Source organism: Ciconia boyciana, chromosome 25 (assembly GCF_034638445.1).
Source record: "Ciconia boyciana chromosome 25, ASM3463844v1, whole genome shotgun sequence".
Taxonomy (NCBI): domain Eukaryota; kingdom Metazoa; phylum Chordata; class Aves; order Ciconiiformes; family Ciconiidae; genus Ciconia; species Ciconia boyciana.
Window position 1 is genome coordinate 98,381 of NC_132958.1, and position 24,810 is coordinate 123,190.

The following is a 24,810-nucleotide window of genomic DNA, read 5'->3' on the forward strand; positions in this document are numbered from 1 at the left end:
CCCCGTGCCCACCCTGCAGCCCGGGGATGGCCGGGGTGGGCGTCCCACGGGTGGGGGTCACCCGCAGCCCCCCAGGGCTGCCACCCCCGCCCCAGCCCCTGCCACCGCCCAGCACTGAGCCACGGCCCGGTGGGCCCTAGCGTGGCGTCACACCGTGGCGCGGCATCGCGCGGCGCGGCGTGGTCTGGCGTGGCGCGGTAAGGCACGGCTTGGCGTGGTCTGGCGTGACATGGCACGGCGTGGCGCGATATGACTTGGCATGGCATGGCTTGGCATGCCGTGTGACGTCATGCCGTTCACGCCTTATCACGCAATGCCATGACGTCACGCCACGCCGCCCCACCCCACGCTAATTGACGGAAATCGGCTCTGATTGACGGGGCAGCCGCTCGGGCGGGGTCCCCCTGCCCCGCCCCCGCCCGACCCCCGCCCCGCCCCCGCCGAGCCCCGCCCCGCCTGGCCCCGCCCCCAGCGAGTAGGGCTGCCGGAGGGGCGGTGTTGTCACCGCCCCCCTGCCCGCCTCTAGCCAATCACGACTCTCCTCTCCCGCCGGCCCCGCCGGTTTCGCTCTCTCCATTGGCCGGTTTGAAGAAGGCGGTGACCAATGAGCGCGGCGCGGCCGTTGGTGGTGGCGGCGGGCCGTTGGCCGCGCTGAGGAGAGCGCCCGGCATGGAGCGGGGGGGGGCGGCCGCGCAGGGTGAGGAGCTGGGGGGACCCATGGGGTGGGGGGGACAGGTGTCCTCTCGGGCCGGGGGGGTGGGGGGCTGCGAGGTCGGGGGTGCTGGAGTGTGCGGGCGGTCCAGGGCCCGGGGGGGGGGAGCGAGATCCTGTGGGGTGGGAGGTGGTGGGGAACAGGGGCTGATATGGGGCGGGGGGGCTGTAGGGGGACTGTGGGTGATCGGAGGACCCCGTGGGGCAGGGACGCGGGAGGGGCAGGACACCACTGGGGTGGGTGGGAGGTGACACCCCCCTGGGTATGGGCTGGGAGCGATCTGCGGGGACCCTGTGGTGACAGAGGCGATCGCGAGTGCCCCGTGGAATGGGGGGCAGGGGGTGATCTGGGGGGTGCTGGGCGTGACCCGGGATAGGCTTGGGTGCCCTTGGGGGGTGGGGGGGCAGGGACAGAGTGGGTGGGTGCTGGGACTTTGGGAGGAATGTCGGGGCGGTTTGGGGCGGTGAGGGGTGTGCAGCGGGGTACCCGTGGAGCGGGCACACTGATGTGGTTTGGGAGGGCAGGCAGTGCGGAGGGGTTTGGGGTGTGCCTTGGAGTGCTGGGGAGAATGGGGGCACCCCGGGGGTGCCGAGCTGCTCTTGGGGCTCTGCGGAAGCCTTGGGGTGCAGCGCCAAGGGAAGGGGGTGGCTCGGGGAGCAGGGGACTGGTGGTGGGGGACTGAGGTGCCCTCAGAGCCCTGGGCATGTGGACTGTCAGGTGAGGGTGGGACAGCTCTAGGGACAGGGGCGAGGCCCTGGGGATGGGGCGATGCTGGACTCCAGCCAGGCCAGGCTGTCCCTACTATAGGATGTCCCAGTACCACAGCCCTCAGCCAAACTGGGGGTGTCAGAGGTGTCCCCTGCCCCTCCCGTTGAGATGCTCCTCGCTTTTCCCACCTGCCTGTGTTAGCAGAAGTCTTGGCCACAGCGGGGTACAGGCTTATGGGATATGTAGCTGAAGCAGGGTCATCGGCAGCGTATCTCCTTTCCTTCTGCAAATTGACTAAGCCCCACGTAACTGAGGTTTTAAGCGGCATCACGCTGCGAGCGTCGGAGAGCTCTGGTCTTTATGTGCCGATGATGGGCAATCTCACGTGCATGGAAATGCTCTGGGAATTTCTGGGAACAGCATTGCCAGGCTTGGGCGGGGAGCGTGGGGGACCTGCACAGTAATGCTGTGAATGTAAAAGAAATCCATTCTTATTGGCACTCCAAATACCGAGGTTGTGGTGCACGCACTGCATTTTCCTACCGTCTCTTTGCAGAAGAGCGGAGAAGACGGCTCCAGGAGTACCTAGCAGCCAAAGAAAAGCTGAAATGCCCGAGTGCAAAGTAAGTCAGGAGGATGTTGGGCTTGGACTAGGTCATCTGTAAAGGTCTCTTCCGACCCAAATCACTTGGTGATTCTCTGAGGTAAAGCTGACTTCCCGGCTTGCCAGTGTCTGCCTTCTCTCTGCAGTGATTCACTAGCATGCAGAGAATCGCCTCCTCCCAGTGCCTCGCTGTCAAGGCAGCGACTGGGGACGGCTCTGCCCCCACAGCACCCTGGCAGCGCTCTGGAGAGCTACTGGCAGCAGGAGCAAAGGGACGGTTTGAGTGTTGATGTTTCCTGCTGGTTGATATTGTCTCTTCTGGGTATTTTCTGAGTCTCTGAAACTTTCTCATCTCAGCTATTGGGTCTGACAGAACAGGCCTGTTTGCCAACAACTCAGCTTCGTAACTGGGTCTTGAAGAAAGGGTGGTTCAAGTCTCACCGCTGCTTTTTAATGGCAGCTTTCAGTGGCCTTCTGGGATAGCTTAGTGTTAGGAAGGGGCATTTTCAGTGCATTTAAAAGGAAACAGATACAGCCACCTGTTAAATGAGTTACCTGGCTCTGGGACCCCTTCGCTGCCTTGCTCGGTTCCTCGGGAGCCGGGCTGCATGCAGATAAACTGCTGTGAGCACAGCAGCTGCTTGCAGGCTGCGGGTAGTGAGGCACCTTTCTGCAAAGCTTTTAATTGAAACTGCTGATGCACTTGGCAAACATGAACACTCCCCATTGCAGTGAGTATTTCTCATGACGTTGTAGTGCAAAGGAAACCATGAAACTTCTCAGTGGGGAGAAGATAAAGGGAAGCAGGATCAGAGACCAGAAAGAGCAAACCAGTCCCTGGTGCCAGGCTCTGGAAAACACCACTAATATAATAGAAATGAGGAGAGAAAATTCATGTTCTTTCTTTATGGCATAGTACACCACTTATATAGAATAGAGGACAATACCCTAACTCTCTGGGCTCTTTCATTACAGAAAAATATCTGCACAGGCATTAATCTTCCCTAACGGCTGAGCTGCTAGCTCCAGAGCAGAGAGGTGGGAGAACCCCGTGGCTGGTTGCCGTCAGAGGGCTCCAATTCGGGGAGGAGGAGAGGATGGGGGCGCTGACAGCCACGGCTGCTGCCCCACCTCCCTGCTTTGCTGCCAGTGTCTGGGCAGCTGAGGGGCTCGTGAATCAGCCGCCGCAGCGCTGTGGCTCACCGTGGCATGGTAAACCCTGGCCGATGTGCTCTGAGACACTGCTGTGACCTGCAGCACGGCAGCAGCTGACTCGGATGCGCCTCGGCTGTCTGCGGCACACGGGGCAAGTCGGGACACCAGCCAGGGGCCGCAGCCCCAGGAGCCTCCAAACCTATTGTGGTCTCCTGCCTGCTAGGCCCTCCTGCCTGCAGGAACCATTTTGGTTACTTTTGTTGTAAGTTTTGTGACAGCCTTGGATGTCAATGCTTTGTGTTGCTTTTCTGTTGCCGCGCAAAAGAAAAAGAAGTAATATTACGTGGTAATTCCTTGAGAGCTTTTTGATTTCCAAAAGTTTTCTGTAAGCTCCTGTGACTGAGACACTCAGCAGTGTTTTAGATATTTAACCTTTTCTGCAACAGCTGTTAAATAACCTGCTATCTTGTTTGACTTCCTAAAGACCCTTTTTGAAGGACCGGACGAATTGCCTGAATCCACCCTTAGAACCAGTTTCTAAACTAGAGCATGTAAGTAGAAATCTTTTGAGTCTAGTTCTGTATTTCATGCTTGAGGTGAGTCTGGGCAGAACAGGGTACCCAAATCAGGGCAGTGAGTTCCTGACCCCAATGGGGTGCAGTCAACAGATTGCTAAATAGCTGGCAATAAGTCAACTAATTATTTTTCAGAGGAACTGAGTGTGGGAGACTCTTCTGCCCATGCGCTGGTGGGTGTTGTGTTACTGTTCTCTGGACGACTGCTTTGTCACTGTGGGCCTTCACATGGACGTCCCCTGTGCTAGCAGGGCTAGGGATTTGACCAAGCTAGCTCTCCTCAGGGCTGAGGTTCGCTTTGTCTCTTCAGGTCGACAGGAACAAGAAGGATGTTCTCAGAAACGTGGTGAAGGGCGCTCAGAGGGCTGGCAAGCTTGGTGCCAAATCCACACAGCACGCTGCTCAGCAGAAGTCTTCAAATACATCCCAGAGAGCAGCAGTGGTGCGTCCAGAGCAGCCGAGGAAGAGCGCAAAGGTTCTCCTGGGGCTCGTGCCGAGCATGAGCCACTCTATGCAGCCCAGAGGGAGGCTCCCAGCTTCAAACTCCGGTCACTTAAATCCAGAAAGGAACAAGAAGCCTGCACAGGAGACTGTCACCACTGCAGCACCTCAGACTGGAAGTGACCACCCCCCTCCTGGGGCACCTTGCTCCCTAAATGAAGGCCTGCAGGACAGGCTGGTCTGCAACAAAGAAAACGTCCAAGCACAAGCCTCTACACACCCTGTGCCGAACAGAGTTTTTCAGTCTGATGGGAACAATCTTGGGAACAAGAGAGTCTTGGCTCACAGGCAAAGCTCAGCCACGATGTCAAGAACCGTCATGGGCCCAAAGGACAGAATTACTAGCCGCCAGGCTAAGGAAGAGCCAATTCAGGACAAATTCAGGAAAACCCTGCCAGGCTCAAAGAGCACGTCTCAAAAACCAAGTGTCAAAACTCAGCCATTGCAGCCCCCTCGCTTACTTACTGGTTCTACTAATTTGCTACATAAAAAACCAGGGGCAAAGCAGGAAAAAAACAGTACGGCAAGGGAACCCGTAGGAGGTCTTAAGCACCACAGTAGACCCCCCCAACTTAAAAGGTCTCCCACAAAGCCTCCGGCCTCCATCCGGCCCCAGGGGACCACAAACCTGAAATCCAGCCTGAAACCAGGTGGCACGGTGCAATGGCAAAAGCCTGCAGCTAAAGGGGAGGTGGGTAGGAAGGACGTGAAGGTGGTGCCTCCTGGACGCGCAGGAGTATCCCGAGTGACAGTTCCCCAAAACCAGCCTCGCAGCGTACACGGCTCCAAAACTCAAGCAACTGAGAGCGATTTTAGGAGTAGGAGAGAGAGGCTTAAGCCAGAGCTGCCAAAGGCAAGTGGAGTACAGGCTAGGCGTGTTCCCAAGACCCCATCGGCTGCAGATCGTAAGTAAGTAGCAGCTTTGGCCGACTGTCCTCGCCTCCAGGGGACAGCAGAGTTTAAAGTGTTTAACTGGGTGAACCAGCGCCAACCTGCTGAAAACAGGGTCCAAAGTCCCCTTGTCAGTGAATGCCTGTTTGGAGGTTGATGTGCCAGAAAAGAGGAGGGTGGGGATGAGATTTGGTGGTACTCTGCGTTCCTCTCCCACTAATTCAGCAAGCGGGAGGAGAGCGTGCAGCTGCTCTCCTGTTTTATCTTCAAGGCACACTTAAACTTGAGAAGGTTTTCCTTTCCCAGCCCAGAGCTCGGATGCATTTTTAGGATAGATGTACTGGGTCTTCCCGAGCAGCTGAAGTTGGCTAGAGGGAGATTCCAGGGGAAAAGAGTAGCCTGGCAAGTGCTGGCAGTCTGCGGGGGTGGTAACAGCGATCCCTTGGTCCTTTGACAGGAAACAGCTGGAGGAGTGGTTGGCATCCAAAGGCAAGACATACAAGCGGCCACCTATGATGCTGCTTCAGAAAAAGCCAGTGAAGCTGTCCTGGAGAAATGTCAAGGAGAAAGAGAAGCAAGAGAAACCAGAGCAGCTCCGCCTGGAGAATATCAACAACATATTAACGGAGTGCCTGAAGCTTGTCGAGGAGGTGGGAATGGGAAAGGAGCTGCTTGAACAGGCTCCTTTTCTCCTGGAGCATCTCAGGAGATGAGGGCCACGTCCCCCCAACAGCACAGAGGGGTTTGGAGCAAGCATTCTTGCTCGCTCAGCTGCAGTTGCCAGAGGGGTAACATCATGCGTAGGAAAAGTCCTCGTGGAGTTACGGATAGGCCAAAGGCACGTGAGATGCGCTGACAGGGAAAATGGAGCGATACCCGGTCACAGGGCTTGCGCGCGTCATTGCCGGTGTCCTGGTACCTGGCAGTGCAGCCTGCAGCAGGAATTTCTGCGGCAGCAGCCCAGGCTGATTGAGGCAGCTTAAGGTACGTCCCTGGTGGAGCTGACAGCTGCTGTGAAGGATCACCTTGGGGAACGCTGACCGCTAGCCCTGCTCCAGGGTTTAGTGGCTCCATTAGTGCCAGCACTGAAGAGTCTATCCCTTGCCATCCCTCTGAAATACTAGACTCATTTTACCGAGGGGAAAATAGAGGCAGGAAAGTTGTTATCTGTCCACAGTCACGTAGGAGACTTGCAAAAACCAGACTCTTCAGAGACTCCTTTTTCCTCGAGAGCGCTGGGAGAGCAGTTATGCACTGACAGCTCCCCCCGTGCACACCGCCGGCCCTTGCAATTGACACCTTTCTCCTGGACCTTGCCCATCTTGTAGGGTGTCCAGGCAGAGGAGCTCTCTGCAGTGCTGTCCCACGTGCCCCAGGCAGAGAAATTTGCCAAGTTCTGGATCTGCAAAGCGAAACTCCTCGCCCGGAGCGGCCCTTTTGATGTGACGGGATTGTACAAAGCAGCAGTCTGCGCTGGTGCTGTGGTGAGTGAGGCGCGCTTCTCTTCGGTAGCTCCCTGTGTTCCCTGCCTCTGCGCCAGCAGGTTTTCTCAAGATCCAGGGGCTGGGTTTTGGGATGAGTTCAGCAGCGCTAGTCACTGCTGAAAAAGCCGTTTAGAGCTGCCGGTCCCATTTTGTCCCATAGGAACACCTTCGGCTTTAGTCGGCCAAGCAGGCAGTGCCGTGTGGGCATGAACGGGGCCGGGGGGAGGATGGGGAGGACAGGCACTCTGCGCCGTGTTGGAGCTGTAGCTGGAAGCGATGTGATGGCAGCTCTGTGCTGGGCTGGGCGGCGTAACTGCAGCATCTGGTGGGATTTACCCACGCAGGGTGGACGCCTGCCCAGCCATGCCTGTGTGCTGACAGATCTCACTTGGAGAAGGGAAATTCTGCAGCCTTTTGCCGCTGTCTCCAGCATGGGGTGTTGCGATGCAGCAAAAACCTTTTCTCCTACTCAGTTGTAACTCCGGTCTCTGTTCCCGAGTCAGGCCTGCCTTGACCCGCATTCTGCTTTTCCTGCAGCCGCTCCAGGAGCTCAGAGAAGTTGTCCTTGATATTTTGAAGGCTACAGATCAAACATCAGAAGGTAACATGTGCATGTGGGGGCCGGCTGGCAGGCTGGAGCGTGGGCAGGCTGGGGTTCCCTGCTGCTGCAGGCAGGGAAGCAGCATGGTTTGCAGTCTGTCCCAGCACCCCATGTCCCTGTTGACTTTGATGGAGACCAAGTGTTGTGAAAGTCCAGAATCCTGATCTCAAAAATGGGGCAAGGTTCCTCTGCCAGGGCTGGGCACGGTCCCAGCCCATCACGCCTCTGTAGCAAGGTGCCCTCGCCCGTGTCTGGAGCGCCGCGGTGTCGTAATCCCTCTCCAGCTGCCGTTCTCTGCCCTCTCTGCAACCACGCTGCCCTTTTCCTCTCCTGTCAGGGGAAAAGGCTGAGCAGCCCATTCCTTGGGAGCCTACAACGCCTTGCCCGAGTGAGAGGCAGCACGTGGTAGCGACTCCCTGCCTGACGGGGAAGTCCCTGACCAGCCTGCCCGTCTCAATCAAGTTACAAGTTACGTCTGCAACCAGGTAAGGCTGAGCTGCCTGCTCCTGGCAGCAAGCACCCTCTGCCTGTGCCAGCGCTGCTCTGCAGGATTTACCTAGAGGCTCTTGTCCTCCCCGCAGAGGAAAGGAGTTGCTGGAAGGCCAAGAGCTGAAATTCCTGACGCCAGTGCGGCGCTCGCTGCGGATAGAGCGGGCTGGGAGCCGCTTCCCGGAGATGCTGAAGGACCATGACCCTGTGGTGTCGTCCCTCAGTGAAATCCTGGATGCTGAGGAGGAGACTCAGTTCTTCTTCCGGAAAAACAAGGCTTTGCCAGAGGTGGCGGAGCTGGAGGGTTTGAGTTTGTATCCCCCAGAGTGCTGCTGAGGGATTCCCGGCGGGGTGCAGGCTGCTTGCTCCCCGTGCTGCCTTGCACGCACTCTACTGACTTCTCTTGTTGCCTTCCAGAAGTAAATATGTAGCGGTGGCACATAATAAGCCTGTTTCAAATATCTAAGCACTGTTTTAAATAAAAACTTGAAGTAGAGATGCAGCATGGCCTAGTGAGTAGTGTGCAAGGTCTGGGCTTGGAGACATGGGCTGCGTCCCCCGGGACTGCCCTTGGCTCCTCTGCTCTGACCCACACCCCGATTTTCCGGCTGTAGGATGAAGTCAGTCAGACTCTGCAATGCTCCAGCCACCTTCCAGTGTTTTGGAAGTGATGTCTTGAGGGATTTGCTCCAGAGCTGCGTTGTGCCCTACCTGGACAGCATCCAAACGTTCCCCGCTGAGAGGCCACGCGCAGACCCCGTGTCTCGAGTCGTGTGCGGCAGCACCAGCTATGCCAGGCTGGCGAGGGGCTGGGGGGCTGGGGTACCTGCGGGACCGCACAGGCCCTGAGGAGGCTGAAGGTGGCGCACGCAAGGGGTGCAGAGGTCCTGGCCATGCAGCTGGCCAGGCTCCCAGCCCCCGGGGCATGGCTGGGGGTCCGGGACAGGACGGCTCAGCCCTGTCAGTGCGCTCAGGGCCCTACAGCAGCCCCCCCTCCCTCAAGGGCTGTCCTCGCACCCAGAGCGAGCGGTGGCACGAGGCTGCTGGTGAAGGGCCGGTTGCTGGGGGCTGCCACACTTTCCCTGCTGTGGTAAGAGGAGTTTACTCTTACAGCGGTACGGCTGCCCTGAAGGGTGGAGGGGAGCCCCCTCGTCACCGTCCCCAGCAAGTCAGCGGTCCTATCCTCATCCCACCCTTTTGCCTCCTCCCAACACAGCCAGCACCAGCGTTGGCTCAGCATCTTTATTGAGAAACCTCGATGCTGTGAGAAGTCTTAGAGCAGAATCTGGAAGTCCCAGCGTTGACCTGGCCCTGTTCTGGGGAGTGCGGCAGGCCCGGCCCTCCCCTCTGGGGTGCGCGACAGTGGCGGCAGAGGCAGGGGTGTCTTGGGGCTGCCACCCTCTGCCCAGGGGCTTGCACTTGTCCCAGCTGCTGGTTGAGGATTTGGGAATTGCCCTTTGCCCCCACCTCCCAGGCTTGGGGGCAAAGCAGTTTTTCCTTTGAAATGGCCAATTTTATGCTTCCATGGTGCCAGGAGTTTGAGTATCTTTTATAAATAGAGACGGGTGGAAAAGAGAAGAGGGTAATAGCAGGTAAAAGGGATTCCCAGGGAGCAGCAGTCGCCCCCAGAGCCCTCCTATGCTTGAGCAACATTCACCCACCTCCAGCCAGAGCCGGGCCCCGGCGCTGCAGTGGCACCAGGGGCACCAAAGCGGGAGGGGCAGGAGCTGCTGGGACCACCGCCCCGTGCAAAGCGGGTTTCCAGCGATACCCGGAGCAGCGGCACTGCCGGCTCTCCCCGCTGTCGGGTGGCCCCAGGCCAGCACTGAGCTGGCTGGGGGGCTGTGAGTGAAGGTGGGGGGGACCAGGCAGCCTGTGGGCTGGGGGGGGAACCTTCTCCTGCCACAGCGTCGGGGGGAAGGGCAGCGCCATGCAGGGAGAGGTGCGATGTGGGGCGCGGGCTAGGGCCACCGAATGTCCTCCATCGGCGCTGGGGTGGGCTCAGGCTTCTCCGTCATCCTCTTCCCCACTAGAGTCCTGGGGGACCCCAGTGACCTGAGATGGAGGTGGGGGACTCAGTGGGCACAGGACCCCAGCGGCATTGGGGTGCTGGCGCCGGGACTCCTGTGCCCGTGGCCAATGGCCCCTCTGTCCTCTGCCACCCACCTGCTGGCCGGGGTGGCCGTGCCGGGCCAGCCAGGGTGCCAGGGCCGTGCCTGCCTCCCCCGTGTCCGGGCGGCTGTGCTCCACCGTCGACTCGTGTGCCATCTGCGGTGGGGAGAAGGCTCGCAGAGAGGGGCCGGCACAGAGCAGCCAAGGGGTTGGGTGCCCACCAAACACCTCCATCAGCCCTGTACCCCCCCAGGCAGGGAGGGAAACTGAGGCACGACGGGTGAGCAGGGGGGCCGGGAGCGGCATACCAAGACTGGGGGTGCCCGGAAGAGGTAGCTGAAGGGGTAGTAGAGGAAGTTGATGAAGGAGGCAGCGTAGAGGTCTGCGTAGCGCATCAGCTGGTTGGCGAAGAGCGTCTGGCGCGAGCCGCAGCGGAAGAGGCTGCCCATCTTCCCGTAGCACATGTCCATCTCGTGTGTGACTTTCTGCGGGTGCAGTGGGGTGATCAGGGCACCCAGCGTCCCCCCTGGGTGCCCCCCATGAGGGGGATCGGGGCGCTGGGGCTGAGCTGAGTGCCGGCTGGGACGGTGCCCTGGGCATCACCTGGATCCGACGCTTGATGGAGCTGATGTCCGGGCGCTCACTGCTGCCACTGTCCAAGTGCCTGAAGTGGGGGACACCCGGCTGGGGGCTCGCCTGGAGGGTCCCCCACGGGTGCCTGCACTCCTGCCAGTGCCCCCTGCCCGCCCCGTGCCCACTCACTGGTACAGCTCTGCCAGGAAGAGGTCCAGGCTCCGCAGCTCCTCAAACAGCTCTGCAAGGGCAACGGGGCCGGCTCAGCACGGGCAACATCCCCCACTGCCCTGCACGACCCACACAGGGCGTCAGGGCGCGTCCCACTGGGGCTGGTTTTGCCATCGGGGTGGGTAGGAGGCTCCGGGCCACCTCCCCCAGCTGGGTTCGGCCGTGTCCCTGGCCGGGCAGGGTCTGTGTCCCTGGCCGGGTGCTGCTCACCGCTCTTCTCCGTCCAGACCTGCAGCTCACGGGCCAGCTCGGGCACCACCAGGAAGGTGCGCCAGCCCTGCCGCTTCTTGGACTTGAGGATGTCCCCAAAGATGTGGTCTCCCATGTAGAGGATGTCTTTGCCCTTCACGCCCAGCAGGTCACACACCACATCCGAGGAGCCTGCAACAGCCGGACATCAGGGCCACGGCACGGGCACGTCCCCATCCCGTGTGCCCGCGGAGCCCGGCTGGCTGCTCACCACCGGAGTAGACGGCGCAGTGCTGGAGGGGGCCGGTGTACGTCCCAATGCGCAGCTTCCCCGTGTCCTGCGGGACAAGAGGCCCCCGGGGTGGGGGGGTACCATTACCCATGCCTGCTCGGCACCCACCCAATGGTGAACCGCCCCCCCCACCGTGCCCACAGGAGCCCCCGTGGCGGTGGAGGGATCCCCACCGTGTTGACTTGGCGCAGAACGGTGCCCTCGGCGAAGAAGAGCGGCTTGCGGGTGTCCACCACGATGAGGTCAAAATAGGATCGCCATGGGCGCGGCGGGGTCTCGGCCTGCTGGGTGTCGGGGTGGGGGGGTCAGTGAGGGGTTGCCGATGGCCCCCCCCGCCCCCAGCCCGCACCGGGGATAGACTCACCTTGTCCCCATCACTGAAGTCGAACAGGTAGGACATGATGGCCTGCAAGGACATCCGGTATTGCCACCACTGTCCCTGGGGAGGGCAGACCCCTGCCTGCGCTTTGCCCCCCCAGGGCCCCCCCAGGGCAGGCTGGACCCGGGGCGGGGGGGAGCGGACACAGACCCCCCCCCACTCACGTCGGTGTAGTTGTAGTCGCTGTTGGTGGCCAGGAAGACCTTCCCCACCTCCTTCATGCGGCTCAGCAGCAGCGGCACCCGGGGCTGGCGAGGGGCAAGTCAGCGCGGGGGGGGCAGGGGGTCCACAGGGACCCGGCCGAGGTGGCCGGGGTGGGGGTCCATGGGGGTCTGCAGACACTCACATCCTTCACCACGTATTTCTCCAGGTTCTCCAGCGTCTTCTCCTTCAGGCAGCCCTGCAGAGAGGACAGATGGGTCTGGCCAAAACTTCCCCGGGGGGGCATCCCCAGCACTATCAGCATTCCCCCCCCAGCAACCCCCCCAGCCCCCTGCCCACCGCACCTACCGAGAGGTGGACGTGGTCCATGGCCTCCCGCACGTCCTGGAACATGCTGCGGAAGGACATGAAGAGGTTCCCGTGCTTGTAGCCGGTGTCGCAGCTGCAATGGTCGGGAGAAGGGGGGTGAAGGGGCTGCTCTGCCAAGGGGAGACCCCCCCGCACCCCCCCCACCCCAGATCCACCAGGTCCAAGCCCCCACCCACCACCTCCCTCTTACTTGACGTATCTGGAGCAGTTGGTGAAGAAGTCCACAAGACAGGCGTAGAGGTGGGCCTCTGCCGGGGAGGGGGCTGTGAGAGGGGACGCAGGGGCACGGGGGGAGGGCAGCACCCCACGATGGGGTGGGGGGCGGCGGAGGGGTGATGTCTCACTCACCCGTGAGGTTGAAGAGGGTGTTGAGGATGTGGAAGCGCTTCATGTCATCCCGCTGGATGAACTTGTTGGGGTAATAGTGGAGGATTTCGGCCCTGGGGAGGGAGCACGGAGTTGCACCCCACGCCGAGGGTCTCCCCCCATCCCCCCCTCATCCCCTGAGGCGAGGGGTCCCAGACTCACCCCTTGAGGAAGCGGAAGCCGTGGGCGCAGACCAGCAGGTTCCCGTGGGAGTCCACCTTCAGCAGGTTCCCGTACAGGGCATCGAACACCAGCCCCCTGCGCCGCACACCCCGTCAGCGGGTGGGGTCTCGCCGACACCCCCACCTTGTGCCCCCACCCCCCAAAACTCACCGGGTGGGGAAGGTGGGGTCGTACTTGTAGGCGAGGATCTCGTGGGGGTACCCGATGGAGACGAGGTGCTCCAGCAGCAGGGCGAAGGCCAGCTCCTCGTAGTCGGGGGACTTGTACACTGGGGGGCAGGGGGCGGTGTGGGCAGGGGCTGGGGGCCCCTGCCACCCCCCACCCTGCCTCAGCCCCCCCCCCAAAACAACGCACTGGCCAAGGTGTAGTCCATGTCGAAGCCGAAGCACTTGATCTTCTCCAGCGCCAGGCTCCGGTTGACGAAGATCCTGGGGGTGACGGGGGCGGGGGGGGGGGAATATGGGCTGGGGGTGTCTAGGCCTGGGGGGGGCACGGAGGAGGGGATGGGGACCTGTCCCACGTCCCCCGTCCCTGGCCAGGGGCTGGGGTGACTGCGTGCCCGCCCTGGCCCGGGGGCCCCACAGGGAGTTATTGGAGCAGAAAAATGGGTTTTTGAGCTGGAAATGGAGCCGGGGGGGCGGGGGGTGCAGGGCAGGGGGGGGGGATGGTGAGACGCCCGTTTTGGCCTGCCCCCCCCCGGCGTGTCTAAATGGGGGGTCCTCCCCAGGGCCTCTGCCCTCTCCCGCACCCCTCCAAGAGTCCTCCCCCGTACCTGCACCCCTGGGGTCCTTCCCCCAGGTCCCCCAAACCCTTTCCCCGCAGCTCCGGGGCCGGCTGCCCCCCACCGCCCCCCGCCCCTGCCCCCGGCCCCCGCCCCCCGCACCCCCCCGGGCCCACCGGTGCTGGCAGTCCCTCCGCAGCGCCCGCGGGTCGCCCTGCCCCGGGGCCGGGGCCGCCGCCGGGCCCCGCTCCCCCTCGCTGCCCATCGCCGCCGCCTCCGGCCGCCGCCTCCGGCCGCCGCCGCTTTAACGGGGCCCCGCGGGACCGCCCCGCCCCGGCCCCCGGCCCCGGCCCCGGCCCGGCCCCCCCGGGGAGCGACAGCCGGGACGGGCCCCGGGGCTCCCTGGGGCGGTGACCCCCCAAATGGGGCGGTGATCCCCCAGTGCCCCCCCTCCAAAACGGAGCAACGCGCCCCCAAATGGGGCAGTGCCCCCCCCGCGCACCCCAAAATGGGGCAGTGCCCCCGTGCCCTCCCACATGGGGCAGCGCCCCTCATGCCCCTAAATGGGGCGGTGCCCCCCGTGCACCCCCAAAGGGGCTCCCCCTCCCCGGCAGTGCCCCCGCCCTGCCCAAGCCGCCCCTCCGGAGGAAGCGCCCTCCCACGGCCCCGGCCCCGCCGGCGCCAGCAGCGGCCGCGGGCGCCCGTCCCGTCTCGGAGCCCCGGGCCGGTGTTTGCCCAGCGGGGCCGCTGGCAGCGGGGAGCGACCGGCGGCGAATCATTAACCGGGGGGGTCAAGGACCGGCCCCGCCGCCGGCCCGGCCCCCCCGGAGAGGGGGCGGGAGCTGGGGGGGCTGCGCCGCATGGTGGGGGGGGACGGCCCCCGGCACCTCACAACCCCGGGGGGCCGGGAGGGGGCCCCCACGTCCCGTGGGACACAGCCCAGACCCCGTGGGAAGCGTCCCCGCGTCCCCATCCCCGCGGGACTTGTCACCACCCCGACGGGGCCCTTCCCCGGGGGTCACATCCCCCTTTGGGGTCGCACCCCAAACCCCACATGTCCCCACCTCTCTCCCCCCACGCAGGGCACAGCACCCCCAGGGAGCCCCGGCTGCCCCCACCCCCCCCACGGCCAGGTCCCACTGTAATCGCCCGCAGCTCTTGCGACACCCCGGTGCCAACCCACTGACGTGGGTCCCCGTGCCTGGCCTTGACCAGGGCTGGGTCCTGGGGACAAGAGGGAGCATCACCAGGGCAGGCCAGGGACAGCAGAACAGCTCCCACCCCAGGGTTGGGGGGCCACAGGGTTGGTGACAGGGTCAGGAACTGCCCCCCCCCAGGTGTGGGGCCCTGATAACCCCCCCGCAGGGCTGGGGCACAGCCCGGGGCTGTTTACAGCCGGTCCTGTGACACCGGGGGACACGTGGGGCTCTTATCAGCTGCCCCAGGCCCAGCTCCCTCCCAGGGCGTGGGTCCAAGGAGGGGCAGGGCAGAGGCCCTGGGGCAGCATGTGACAGGGGGACACCCCCACACCCCCAGATCACCGGCAGCACTGGCATACAAAGGAAATCTTTATTGAGTCCGAGGTAGCAGCAGTGAGGGGGGGGCCAGGGGCTGCCCCCCGGGGACCCCTGAGCGGGATGGTTGGGCAGCATCTGGTGGCCACACCACTACAGCAATGGAGGCAAAGCTGAACACAGCACAGCCCACGCTGGGGGGATGCCCCACGGCCCCCGAGCCCCCCCAGGAGGGGCAAGGACCAGCCCCAGTCCTTACACAAGGAGGAATCACTGCCAGGGGCTCTTAATTAAGTCTTAGAAGTAAGAAACGTGGCCTCCCATAACTGCTAATCTAAAGCTACAGCGCAGCAGGGGAGTCACGCCGGGGCAGGCACATCCCACACTGCACCCCCCACTAGAAACTTAGCGCCAAGACATTTATATTAAAAAAAAAGATACTTCAGTGACAACACTATGCAGAACTGAGGAAGCCCCAGAGATGACAGCAGCCCCCATCCCACGGCGGGATGAGCCCCCCCGGCTCCTGGAGGGGAGGGCGGCAGCAGGGAAGCAGGAGCAGCGCGAGCCCCGGTGCCCTCACACCTTCAGGACAGCGTACTTGAAGACAGCCATGATGGCAGCGCTGATGAGACCCGAGATGGGGACTGTGACAAACCAGGCCATGAAGATGTTGCGGAAGAGGCGCCAGTCCACCGCCTTCCTGGAGCGCAGCCAGCCCACCGAGACCACGGAGCCCACCTGCCCGAGGAGCCAGCGCACGGCTCAGCATCGCAGCAGGGTGGGGCACCCACCGGTTGTACGCCCGCCCCACAGCCCTCCCCAGGGGTGCCCCGGGAAAGCCTCAGCTGCGGGGCCAAGGGTCTGGCTCCAGCCCTCAGGGACACAGCAAACCCCAGGCAGAGAGAGGAGGGCAAGGAGCCACCGTCCTGGAGCAGCGATGAGGACGGGGCACTGTGGCACCGGAGTTCCCATGGCCACTTGGCAGAGCCCAGGGATCCATCAAAGGGGTTTTGTTCTCCCCTCACCTCCTCGAGTGCCCCCTCACCCAGGGACTCCCCCCAGCCCTGGGGAGCCGCTGCCACCCCGCATTGAGATGCAAATGGCAGAGCTGGGACCTGAAGGCCAGCCAGCAGCCTAGTTTGGGACCTCCCACGCAGCTCAGCCTTATTAGCACCAGGATTTGGGGGAAGCTGAGCTTGCACTGAGCCAGCACCATCCCCTCCTGCCACCCCCACCTACCTTGCAGTGGGTTGTGCTGATGGGGAGGCCAACATTGGAGGCAATCACCACTGTCAGGGCAGACGCCAGCTCGATGCTGAAGCCGCTGCAGAGACAGAAAGCGCATGGGAACCCAGGCGCCAGACCCCCCGCACCGCCCGGCGCGTCAGGCTGGCTTAGCCCAAGCCAGACCTGGGACTGCTCTCCCCGGGCAGACCCTGCATAGCGGGGTCAGCTCCTCACTTGGCTCTCCAGACCCCCAGCAGCCCCAGACTGACTCCCCAAGGGATGCAGGGAGGTGTTATGGGGCCACGTGCACCCCAGCTCCACCACCCAAGCAATGAAATCCCCAAAGAGAGCATGGAGAGGGGCTCCAGGAGCAGGATGCAGCTCTAGGACTGCCTGAAGCCTCCCCCTACCCTAAGGCACGCCTTACCTTGATGGCGTGATGGGAGTCAGGTCCTTCCCCATCGTCTGGATGACTCTCCTTCCCCAGACCCACAAGCCGATGCAAATCCCTGCACCTCCATAGAGCAGAAGCCAGATGGGAGTTGCCGCCTTGGTAGCCACATCGCCTGTCTGATAGACCAGGTAGAGCGCAACCAGGGGCCCTATGGCATTGCTGGAAGAGAAAGGAGAGCTGGTCTAGAAGGCCAGAGGCTCTGGGCAAGGTGGGCACCAGCCCCAGCGACCAACCCCACCGCTCCTGCTGACCCCACTGACCTGACATCATTGCCACCATGAGCGAAGGAGCCAAAGCAGGCTGTGAGGATCTGCAGGAACTGGAAGAGGAGGGACACCTCGGGTTTGTCCTGGTCATGCCATTCTTCCAAGGAGCTACTGCTGCCCTTGTGGTCGCTGACTCCCATCTCCACCTGGGCCGTGTTCAGATCCACATCAGCGGCTGGGTGGGCATCCGCCACCGCATTGCAGTAGCTGGTGTAGCTGTCCATGCGGACCCTCTTCTTGGTGTCCACCACGGGCCAGGTCAGCTTCTCCATCTCCTCCCCCTCCTTGGCACGGAGGGAGTCCAGGGGCATGCCGCAGATGGCCATGGTGTAGGAGGTGTAGCTGTTGTTACGCCGCAGGGGCTTGTCCCCCGAGTCCCCCATGCAGTCCCCCATCTTGGCCAGGTGCAGTTTATGCAGCAGCTCCTTGTAGAGGCCAGAGTCCTTGTGCACGGTGTGGTACTGGTACTGCCCACTGGAGCTCATCTGGTGGCCCACAGCCTGGTTGAACTGGACGAGGTTGCCATTGGGCAGCTGCACAGCTCCTGCCAAGAGACAGCAGGAGTTTAGCACCCAGGGGTGGGGGGAGACCACGCCAGCACCCCCATATCACCCCCCGCCACTCACCACTGTCAATGCTGGTTTCCTTCAGGTCAAGGCTGGGGAGCCTCTCCTGCTCCGGGGCCTCCTCCAGGTCCCCCAGGTTGAAGGAGACCGTCCTCTCCTCCACCACTGCCCGATGGGGCACAGCCGGCCCCACATCAGCGACAGGGCTCTTGGCATCACCCAGGGACACCTTGGGCTCCTCGTGGTCCTCCTTCGGGCTGATGTTCTTCTCCATCAAGGGGCTTTCGGAAGGACTGGATTTGATCTCTCCTGTGAAGGGAGGCAGCTGCCATCAAACCCCTTCCCACCACCACACCTAACATCAGGAGCAAGCCCACATCCCTCACCACTCAGATTTATGGCAGCTAAATAAAAATTTACAGCTTCCCCCCCATCCTGAACTTTGGAAACTGCTGGGCAGTCGCACCTTGTCCTGGGCACAACAGCCAAACCATCACAAGCCAGCTCATCTCCTATTTTTAGACCCCCCCCACCCACACGGGGTGTGGTGAACACCATTATGGGGCTTTTATGCCTGTTCTTCCTACGGCAGAGGTTCCTCTTCGAGCCACGTTTGTCCCATCCCCATTCCCAGCAGCCGTGGGATGCTCTGGACCTGCTTCTGGCATGGTTGCAACCCCTGAAGCTGATGGGAAGGTGCCCAGAAGAGCCCAGCTCCTCTGCCAGCCCATCAGCTCCAGCCTGCCAGGAGGACTCGCCTGCCTGGGCTCCTCTCCAGCTCCCACTGGTGGGTGACAAACCCAAACAGGAGCCAGTCTCCACCTCCCGAGGGCAGCCTGGTTTCCTGTCCCACTGGAAGAGCCAAGCCAGCAGCACCAAGCCCTGGAAGCCGAGACTGTTACTCCCCCTCTACCAGGAAAGCATGTTTTCTCCAGGTGAAAACATGAGGTCAGCTCCTTCAGACAACAACAACCACCACCTCCTTGTCACAAACACAACCATTTCCCAGCCCGTTCGCTCACTGCAAGGGCCAGGCTGTGGCATCCAGCCCCTCACCCTGGCATCAAGGCCCCGCAGAGCTCATCTGTCCCTGCATCACCACCTCCTCCTCCCAGCAATGCTCTCCAGCAGGCAGGCTGCCTCAGCGGGCAGGAGAGCCTGTCTGGCAGGCAGGAGAGCCTGCCTTGCAGGCAGGAGTTAAGCCAAAGCTCCAACTGGAAGAATGTCAAGGCAGCCATAAAGCTGTTAGTCACACCCCAATTACACCAGTCCAACAAGGACACTGGTTATCCCCTCATCTCCAGTTCCTTAAGCACCCCAGACTGCACACGAAATTTATATGCAAGACCACACACGACTCCAGGAGAGCTGCCTGTACTTTTCAGGAGGCAGAGCTCAGGACTGCTCTTTTGGATGCCTTTCAATAGAGATTTTTTTTTTTTTGCTACAGGGAAAGGATTTCATCAGCTTACACAGCTTTAAACTTGTGATCTGCATCTGCCAGGCCAAAGATTGATCAGCAGGTATGCAGAGGATTAAAGGTTACACTGGTTAACAGGCAGGTTGTCTCCTGCCTTAACAGTGAAAATCAGGCTGTTTAACAGTGAAATCAGGCTGTTTAATATCACCTCCTGTCCCATGCAGTTCAAGGAGAGATTGCCCTGCTCAGAAATCAGCTGCCAGACACCACTCAGCAGCACAACAGCTACTTGGAGGGGTATTTTGGGGTCCCAGAGAACAGCTTTTCGGTGCTGCTGCGGGTTAGGAGCACGCAGGGTCCAACTCGATGAGATGTGCCCCAGTGACTCAGGCTTTGCAGAGCCGCTTAAGTGATAACTGAAGCTGAGGATCTCTGCTAATAACAGCCCTGCGGCTAATGAGATCTCCCACTGGGAAAAGAAGTTGGTTAGTCCGAGCGTGCCCTTCCCCAAAGGATTGCAAAGAGAGAGGCGTTACTTACGTTCGATTTTCTTCTTCATTCTCGGACATACAAAGAACCAGACGACGAGAGCACAGACAACAGCACTCCCCGCCGAAATTAGGAGGATACCCCACAGAGGAAGTTTGTCAAAGCCCAGCACTAGGAAATAAAACAACGGATCTTTGAAAACCTCCGGGCAAAAGCCTCCTCGACATACGACTTTGCTCTTCCCAGCACAGGGACTCCATCACCTGCAACATCCCTGAGCTAATTCGCCTGCCAGGGAGAAACGCCATCGGAAAGCCATCGCTGACAGCACCGAAACCAAGAGCTTAACCCACACAGAAGCCACCCCAGATCGCAATCTCCCCCATCAAAAGCTAGTCTTTCACATGTGCAGGCACTTTCCCCTCCCTCCCGCAGCCAAACCCCACCAGGGACCAGTGCATGCCCTGAGCAGGGACAGGAGGCTCCTCGCAGCCCTTGTCTCCTCACTTGCTGCAATGTCAAAGAAAAAAAAAAACCACCCAGCACGGCTGCTGCAGCGACAGCGCCGCTTCCCCGGGTCGGGGAGAGGACACGCAGGACCCGGGCTGCTCCCACCGGAGAGCCCCACATCTCTGTTAACTCCTCCAGCTGCTGGGGGAAGACGGTTCTCCTGCTCCACGAGTCCCTAGGAACTTAAGCTCAAGTTTCAAGGCATCTGAGGTGTGACATGACCTAGTTACAAAGCATTTTCACATGCAGTGTGACTTTTAGCAGAGGTTTTGCATTATACAGCCTGCTGCAGCCCCCAGTCGGGGTATCAGGTGCTTGTGACAGCTCAACTCCTGCATCTTCTGCTGCAGGCAATAACTTACTGCTCCTAATGCACCACCAGCAACATCACAGCTACTTTACCCACGCATTTGGCTACTTGCTTGTGCCAAACCTGGAGGCTACAAACCCTGCACTTGAGCAACACAGCTCTCCCAGCCCTCCTGCAGCTGACTCCTCGGGATAAACATGAACCCACCTTGGGGGTGCCAAGTGATAAAGTGACCTTGGAGCAGCACCCCTGCTGCTTTGCAGCCCCAGTGCCCCCAGCAGCACTGCAGCAACCCTGCCTTCTCCCCCAGGCTGGAAAGCCAAGGGAGGGGGAAGCTGACATCCCTCCAAAAATTTTTCTCGCCGCTGTTTACAGAGAAAACCCTGCGGAGAAAGCACTGACTGCCCTCACCCCACCTCCAGCGACTCCTCCACAACAGGAAACCCATGCTCAGACTGAAAACAGCTCACGCCAAGTCACCCCAGCAGATGGAGGTTATGGAGCCTCCAGCTCCGCGGGCAAAGCCACCCTCCCCTGCCCAGCCCTCTCCTAGTCCTGCCCGCGACCTGTCCCCCTACACAACAGCCAAACAAGCATTTCAATTTGGCTTTTCAAACTGAAGTACAAACTCCCCTTCTCAGTAGAGGTGCCAGCTCTTCTTGCCAGGGATAATTAGTTTATTCATAGGGAGAAGGTGAATCAGGAGGCACAGCCTCCGTCCCTGCTCCTAGCCTCGCTACCGGCAGCCCAAGGAGTCTCTTCAGCAGCAGCCGGCTACCTGAGTTTTAGCACAGGTAAGAGAAGGGAAGGGGAAGTCATGTTATCTGCCAGTCCTGTGAAGTCTAAGGAGAAAGGTCTGGAGGGGTTTAGTTTGAGCAGGTCTCTTTGGCTGGGCAACTATCTAGCCCAGAACTCAGCGCACGCTAGCCTGCAGCCTTCTGTAACCGGCACAGGCCAGCCGCCTTCTAGGAGATTTCAGCCCTGTAAAGCAAAAAAGGGGTAAATCGTGCATTTAATGGAGGTTTTGTAAAGAATTTAAAAATTAAGGTTCAAGTATTCTGACGCGTACTTACAAGGTGCACCAGTATACATGATGGAGAAGAGGTTGATCCCCACGGTACAGGCATAGAAGACGGGCAAAGCTCGCAAGCCGTTGGGAACGGGATCTGCCTGCAAAACAAGGATCAGTGCTGCGGAAAGCCAGACCTTGAGGGTCGTGCAGCAGCCGAGGAGCAGCCAAGCAACAGCCCCTTCCCCAAAGGGCGTTTGTGCCTTCGGTCAACTACTGAGAGCAACTCAAGTACCATGCTCCCACAACCTCTGCCAAAAGCCAGAGCTCCCAACAGCTTCTAGAGAATAACCCATGGGGCTGCCACTGTCAGCCCCCCCCGGCAGTCTAGGGGCAGAGAAGGTGGCAGAACACTGTGGGTCCCACAAGGCTCCCCAGGGACCCAGGGCAGGACCAGCCAAGTGTCCCACCCCTCCCAGGGCTGGAGCACCTCATCTGTGCCCGCAGCCAGGGCTGCCGGGCTCCTGAACCCTTCCCGAGGCTCCCCAGCCTGCAGACCTCCACAGCCTCCAGCTGCACGTATGTTTTCTTTCAACTCCCCAGGCACTTTCAGGCAAAACCATTTGTCAAACAAAGCTTTTACCTCTTTCCAGCTGACTTGGACAAAATAAAAAAGTCCATTACTCGCAAAGCAGCTTATTTGACCACATACCTGCACACAGAGGCCCTCACCCGAGCAGCAGGAGCACTTAATCTCCGCTGCTGCCCAGCAATCGGGGTCTAGCATCGGTACAAACACACTGAGCATTACCGAATGCTGAGCAGGATGGAGCAACCCGACTATTCAGCACCAGAATGAAGCATGACGGAGCCAGCCCAGCTTTGAAAGGCCAGTTACGCAAGGTTACTCTGACAGCGGTGACGCTGAATTGTTTTAAAGGGCTGCCAGGTAGAAACCAGCAGCGATAAGATCTTAACATCTCTTGAACCAGAAATAGTTAGAGCTAAGACCTAAAATAATTTAAGTTAACCTCAAATATGCAGAGAAAAATGCTGGAGATCCTCTATACAGCTGGCTGGATACCCCTGTTCTGGGCTGGCAGCATCGTGCTCTCCAGGGTCATCATCATCATCTCAGAAAGACGAGGTCTAAAGCTGCCGCCTTTGGGTGCCCAATCCCTCTTCCTGGGCTTTCAGACACTCCCAACAGGGGGAACACGTCCCTGCAGCCAGCCTGAGCACCCCTTGGTTTACCTGGGGCCCCAGATGGGAGGAAAGCACAGTTTCCACAGCACCAGGGACAATTCTGGCCCTCCAGGCTTAAAAAGAGCCATCGCGGTTGGTCATTGCCTTCATCTGCAGCCTGACACAGGAGGAGGTCCAGCCTTGCACCAGCACTTGGGAAAAGCCTGACCAGAAGCTCTAACCTTATCAGTTCTGGGCTACTTCACTACTTGGAAGCTGCAGCCGTTTCTGCTGAGGACCCTCCTGGCCCAGATGTTTTTTGGAGGAGGTAGAATGAAGCCTCCTCACCTCCCGGGCTCCTCTTCGTGGGTCTAGTTTTCCCATCCCTTCATCTCCTCCTGAAGGAGTCCTGAAGGGCTCACCCAAATGTCAACACAAGGATGGATGTGCCTAGAGAAGCTGTGGTGCACATCAGCCAACCAACCAGCCCAACGAGGGAGCACCCGGCAGCCCCCCAGTGTCAGAAAATGGGGTGGAGGGCCCTTACCTTACGGAGGATGAACCTCCGGACGAGGAAGAACAGGACAGCAGACATGATGCCTGAAAGGAGGGGCGAGATGAACCAGGATAACACTAGGAGAGAAGAGGCACGATCAGCACCCCGCTGCTGGAAGGGGAAGCCCAGGGGGCACAGGGATGCCACCCGTGGGGGTGGTCACACGAGCTGGACTCACCGATCTTTAGCAGCTCAGACCACTTGACACCTTCTTGCCCTTTGGCCACCAGCGAAAAGCCGATGGTCGCTCCAACGATGCAGTGGGTACCAGAAATGGGGAGCTTCAAGAACGAAGCCACTAGCTGCCACACAGCAGATCCTGGAGGAGAAGGAGAAGCCTGGTCAGAAAGCCATCACCGGGGCACCTCGGGGCACACCACCCCCTCCCATTTCGACCCCCCATTCCTCACCAAACATGGCGCTGATCGAACCTGCCATCAGCAGCTGCTGCGTGGAGTTGTACATCTCCACATCGATCAACCCCTTCCGGATGGTCTCGCTGACTTTGGCTCCCAGGAGGACGGAGCCCACCGTCTCAAAGATGCTGGCCAAGACGCACGCTTGCCGGAGGGTCACCACGCCCGAGCCCACCGCCGTGCCGAAGGAGTTGGCCACGTCGTTGGCACCGACGGAGAAGGCCAGGACGAAGGCGATGATGAAGCCCAGGACCAGCATCCAGAGGAAGCCCGCCATGGGGGAGGGGGGCACGGCGGGGGTCGGGTCCATGGTTTGGGGGGAGGGGCGAGGTATAAATAAATTAGGTATAAAATTAAATAGGGGGGGGTCGCTATAGGGCGCGGGGGGGCTCCGCCGTCCTACGGCCCCGCCGGCCGCGGGAGCTGGGGGCCGGGTGCCGCGCCATGGCCTGGGCCGCTCTTCATCCTGCGGGAGAGACAGGGCTCAGCGGGAGGGGGGGAGGGTACCGGATAACGGCCCTTCCCGCGCGCCGGTAACGGCCGCTCCCGCGCGCGCCGCCGCCCCCTCCCCCTCCCCCCGCCATGTGCGCGCCTCGCCCAACGCCGCCGCTCACCGGCAGGGCCGGGCCGGGCCGCGCTCGCCGGGAAAGGAAGAGGAGAAGGGAAGAGAAGGGAGGGGAAGGGCAGGGCCGGGCTGGGTCCGCTCCGCCGCGCGCCGCCCCCGCCGCCTCCGACTGGCGCGGCCGCCCGCCGCCCGCCGCGCTTTAACCGCCTCCCTCCGCCCCACGTGACCGCCGCACCGCCCCCTCCCGCCTGACGCCGGGCACCGCCCGCGGCGGCCATTGGCCCGCTCGCCGCCGGGGAGGGGCGAGGCCGCGCCGCCATTGGGCAGCGCCGAGCACGGCGCTCGGGCCCCGCCCCACCGGCCGCCGCGCCCCCGCGCGGGCAGCGCGCCCCGATACCACGTGCGCGCTCAGCGGCGCCCGGGCGGAGCGGAGCGGAGCGGAGCGGGGGGGGCCCGGCCCGGCCCGGCTCGGCTCGGCCCGGCTCGGCGCGGCCCAACACAGGTGCGGGCCTGGCCCTGGCACGGGCCGGCACCCCCCCGCACGGCAGTGGGCTCGGCCGGGCTCCAGCACGGCCCGGCACGGGTGTGGGCTGGCTCGGCCCGGCTCAGCTCTGGCACAGTCCAGCACAGACCGGCACGGCTGTGGGCTGACTCAGCTCCGGCACTGGCGCGGCATGGCCTGGCGCGGGTGTGGGCTTGGCCCCAGCGTGGTCCGGCACGGCCCAGCATGGCTGTGGGCTCGACTGGGCCCTGGCACGGGTGTGGGCTCAGCTCCGGCACGGTCCAGCACGGGTGCGGGATCCGCTCGGCTCCGGCATGGCTCGGCATGGTTCGGCACAGGTGTGGGCTTGGCTCCAGCACAGTCTGCTTTGGGTCCATGTGGATCTGGCCCGGGTCTGGCATGGATCCGGCTCGGCTCTGAGCTCAGCCCCAGCACTGCCCTGGACCCGGCTCTGGACCGGCCCGCACCAGGCGCAGCACCGGCACCGTGCCGGGTCGGGGGGTCACCGAGCCACAGACCAG

At 61.6% G+C, this 24,810-nt stretch overlaps 3 protein-coding genes across 7 annotated transcripts; 1 reads left to right on the forward strand and 2 right to left on the reverse strand.

The window, feature by feature from the left end:
* The first annotated feature begins 617 nt into the window (after positions 1-617).
* Positions 618-8,216, forward strand: CKAP2L (cytoskeleton associated protein 2 like). 2 transcript variants are annotated; one of them, XM_072846269.1, is made up of 9 exons: positions 618-697; positions 1,977-2,043; positions 3,664-3,730; positions 4,065-5,164; positions 5,604-5,796; positions 6,475-6,630; positions 7,168-7,231; positions 7,569-7,716; positions 7,813-8,216. In XM_072846269.1, exons 1-9 carry the CDS (start codon positions 670-672, stop codon positions 8,054-8,056), a joined length of 2,067 nt encoding a protein of 688 aa, XP_072702370.1. In that variant the 5' UTR covers positions 618-669; the 3' UTR covers positions 8,057-8,216. The 2 variants fall into 2 exon arrangements, with proteins under 2 accessions (XP_072702370.1, XP_072702371.1); XM_072846270.1 differs by having other exon boundaries at positions 655-697; positions 1,980-2,043.
* Positions 8,217-8,948: 732 nt separating this feature from the next.
* LOC140643944 (cytosolic purine 5'-nucleotidase-like) lies at positions 8,949-13,720 on the reverse strand. 4 transcript variants are annotated; one of them, XM_072846323.1, is made up of 18 exons: positions 13,474-13,719; positions 12,931-13,004; positions 12,727-12,844; positions 12,556-12,651; positions 12,376-12,467; positions 12,218-12,275; positions 12,007-12,100; positions 11,843-11,896; positions 11,661-11,744; positions 11,482-11,523; positions 11,291-11,398; positions 11,097-11,163; positions 10,847-11,017; positions 10,595-10,646; positions 10,436-10,496; positions 10,141-10,317; positions 9,887-9,988; positions 8,949-9,775 (listed from the first exon to the last, which is right to left on the reverse strand). In XM_072846323.1, exons 1-18 carry the CDS (start codon positions 13,560-13,562, stop codon positions 9,722-9,724), a joined length of 1,593 nt encoding a protein of 530 aa, XP_072702424.1. In that variant the 5' UTR covers positions 13,563-13,719; the 3' UTR covers positions 8,949-9,721. The 4 variants fall into 4 exon arrangements, with proteins under 4 accessions (XP_072702424.1, XP_072702423.1, XP_072702426.1 ...); XM_072846322.1 differs by having other exon boundaries at positions 11,291-11,401; positions 13,474-13,718; XM_072846325.1 differs by lacking the exon at positions 11,661-11,744 and having other exon boundaries at positions 13,474-13,720.
* A 1,132-nt stretch (positions 13,721-14,852) lies between these two features.
* Positions 14,853-23,986, reverse strand: SLC20A1 (solute carrier family 20 member 1). The gene is made up of 11 exons (XM_072846113.1): positions 23,837-23,986; positions 23,217-23,688; positions 22,985-23,125; positions 22,798-22,883; positions 21,130-21,226; positions 19,288-19,407; positions 17,388-17,636; positions 16,756-17,305; positions 16,469-16,654; positions 16,054-16,138; positions 14,853-15,552 (listed from the first exon to the last, which is right to left on the reverse strand). Exons 2-11 carry the CDS (start codon positions 23,530-23,532, stop codon positions 15,391-15,393), a joined length of 1,992 nt encoding a protein of 663 aa, XP_072702214.1. The 5' UTR covers positions 23,533-23,688; positions 23,837-23,986; the 3' UTR covers positions 14,853-15,390.
* Between the last annotated feature and the right edge of the window lie 824 nt (positions 23,987-24,810).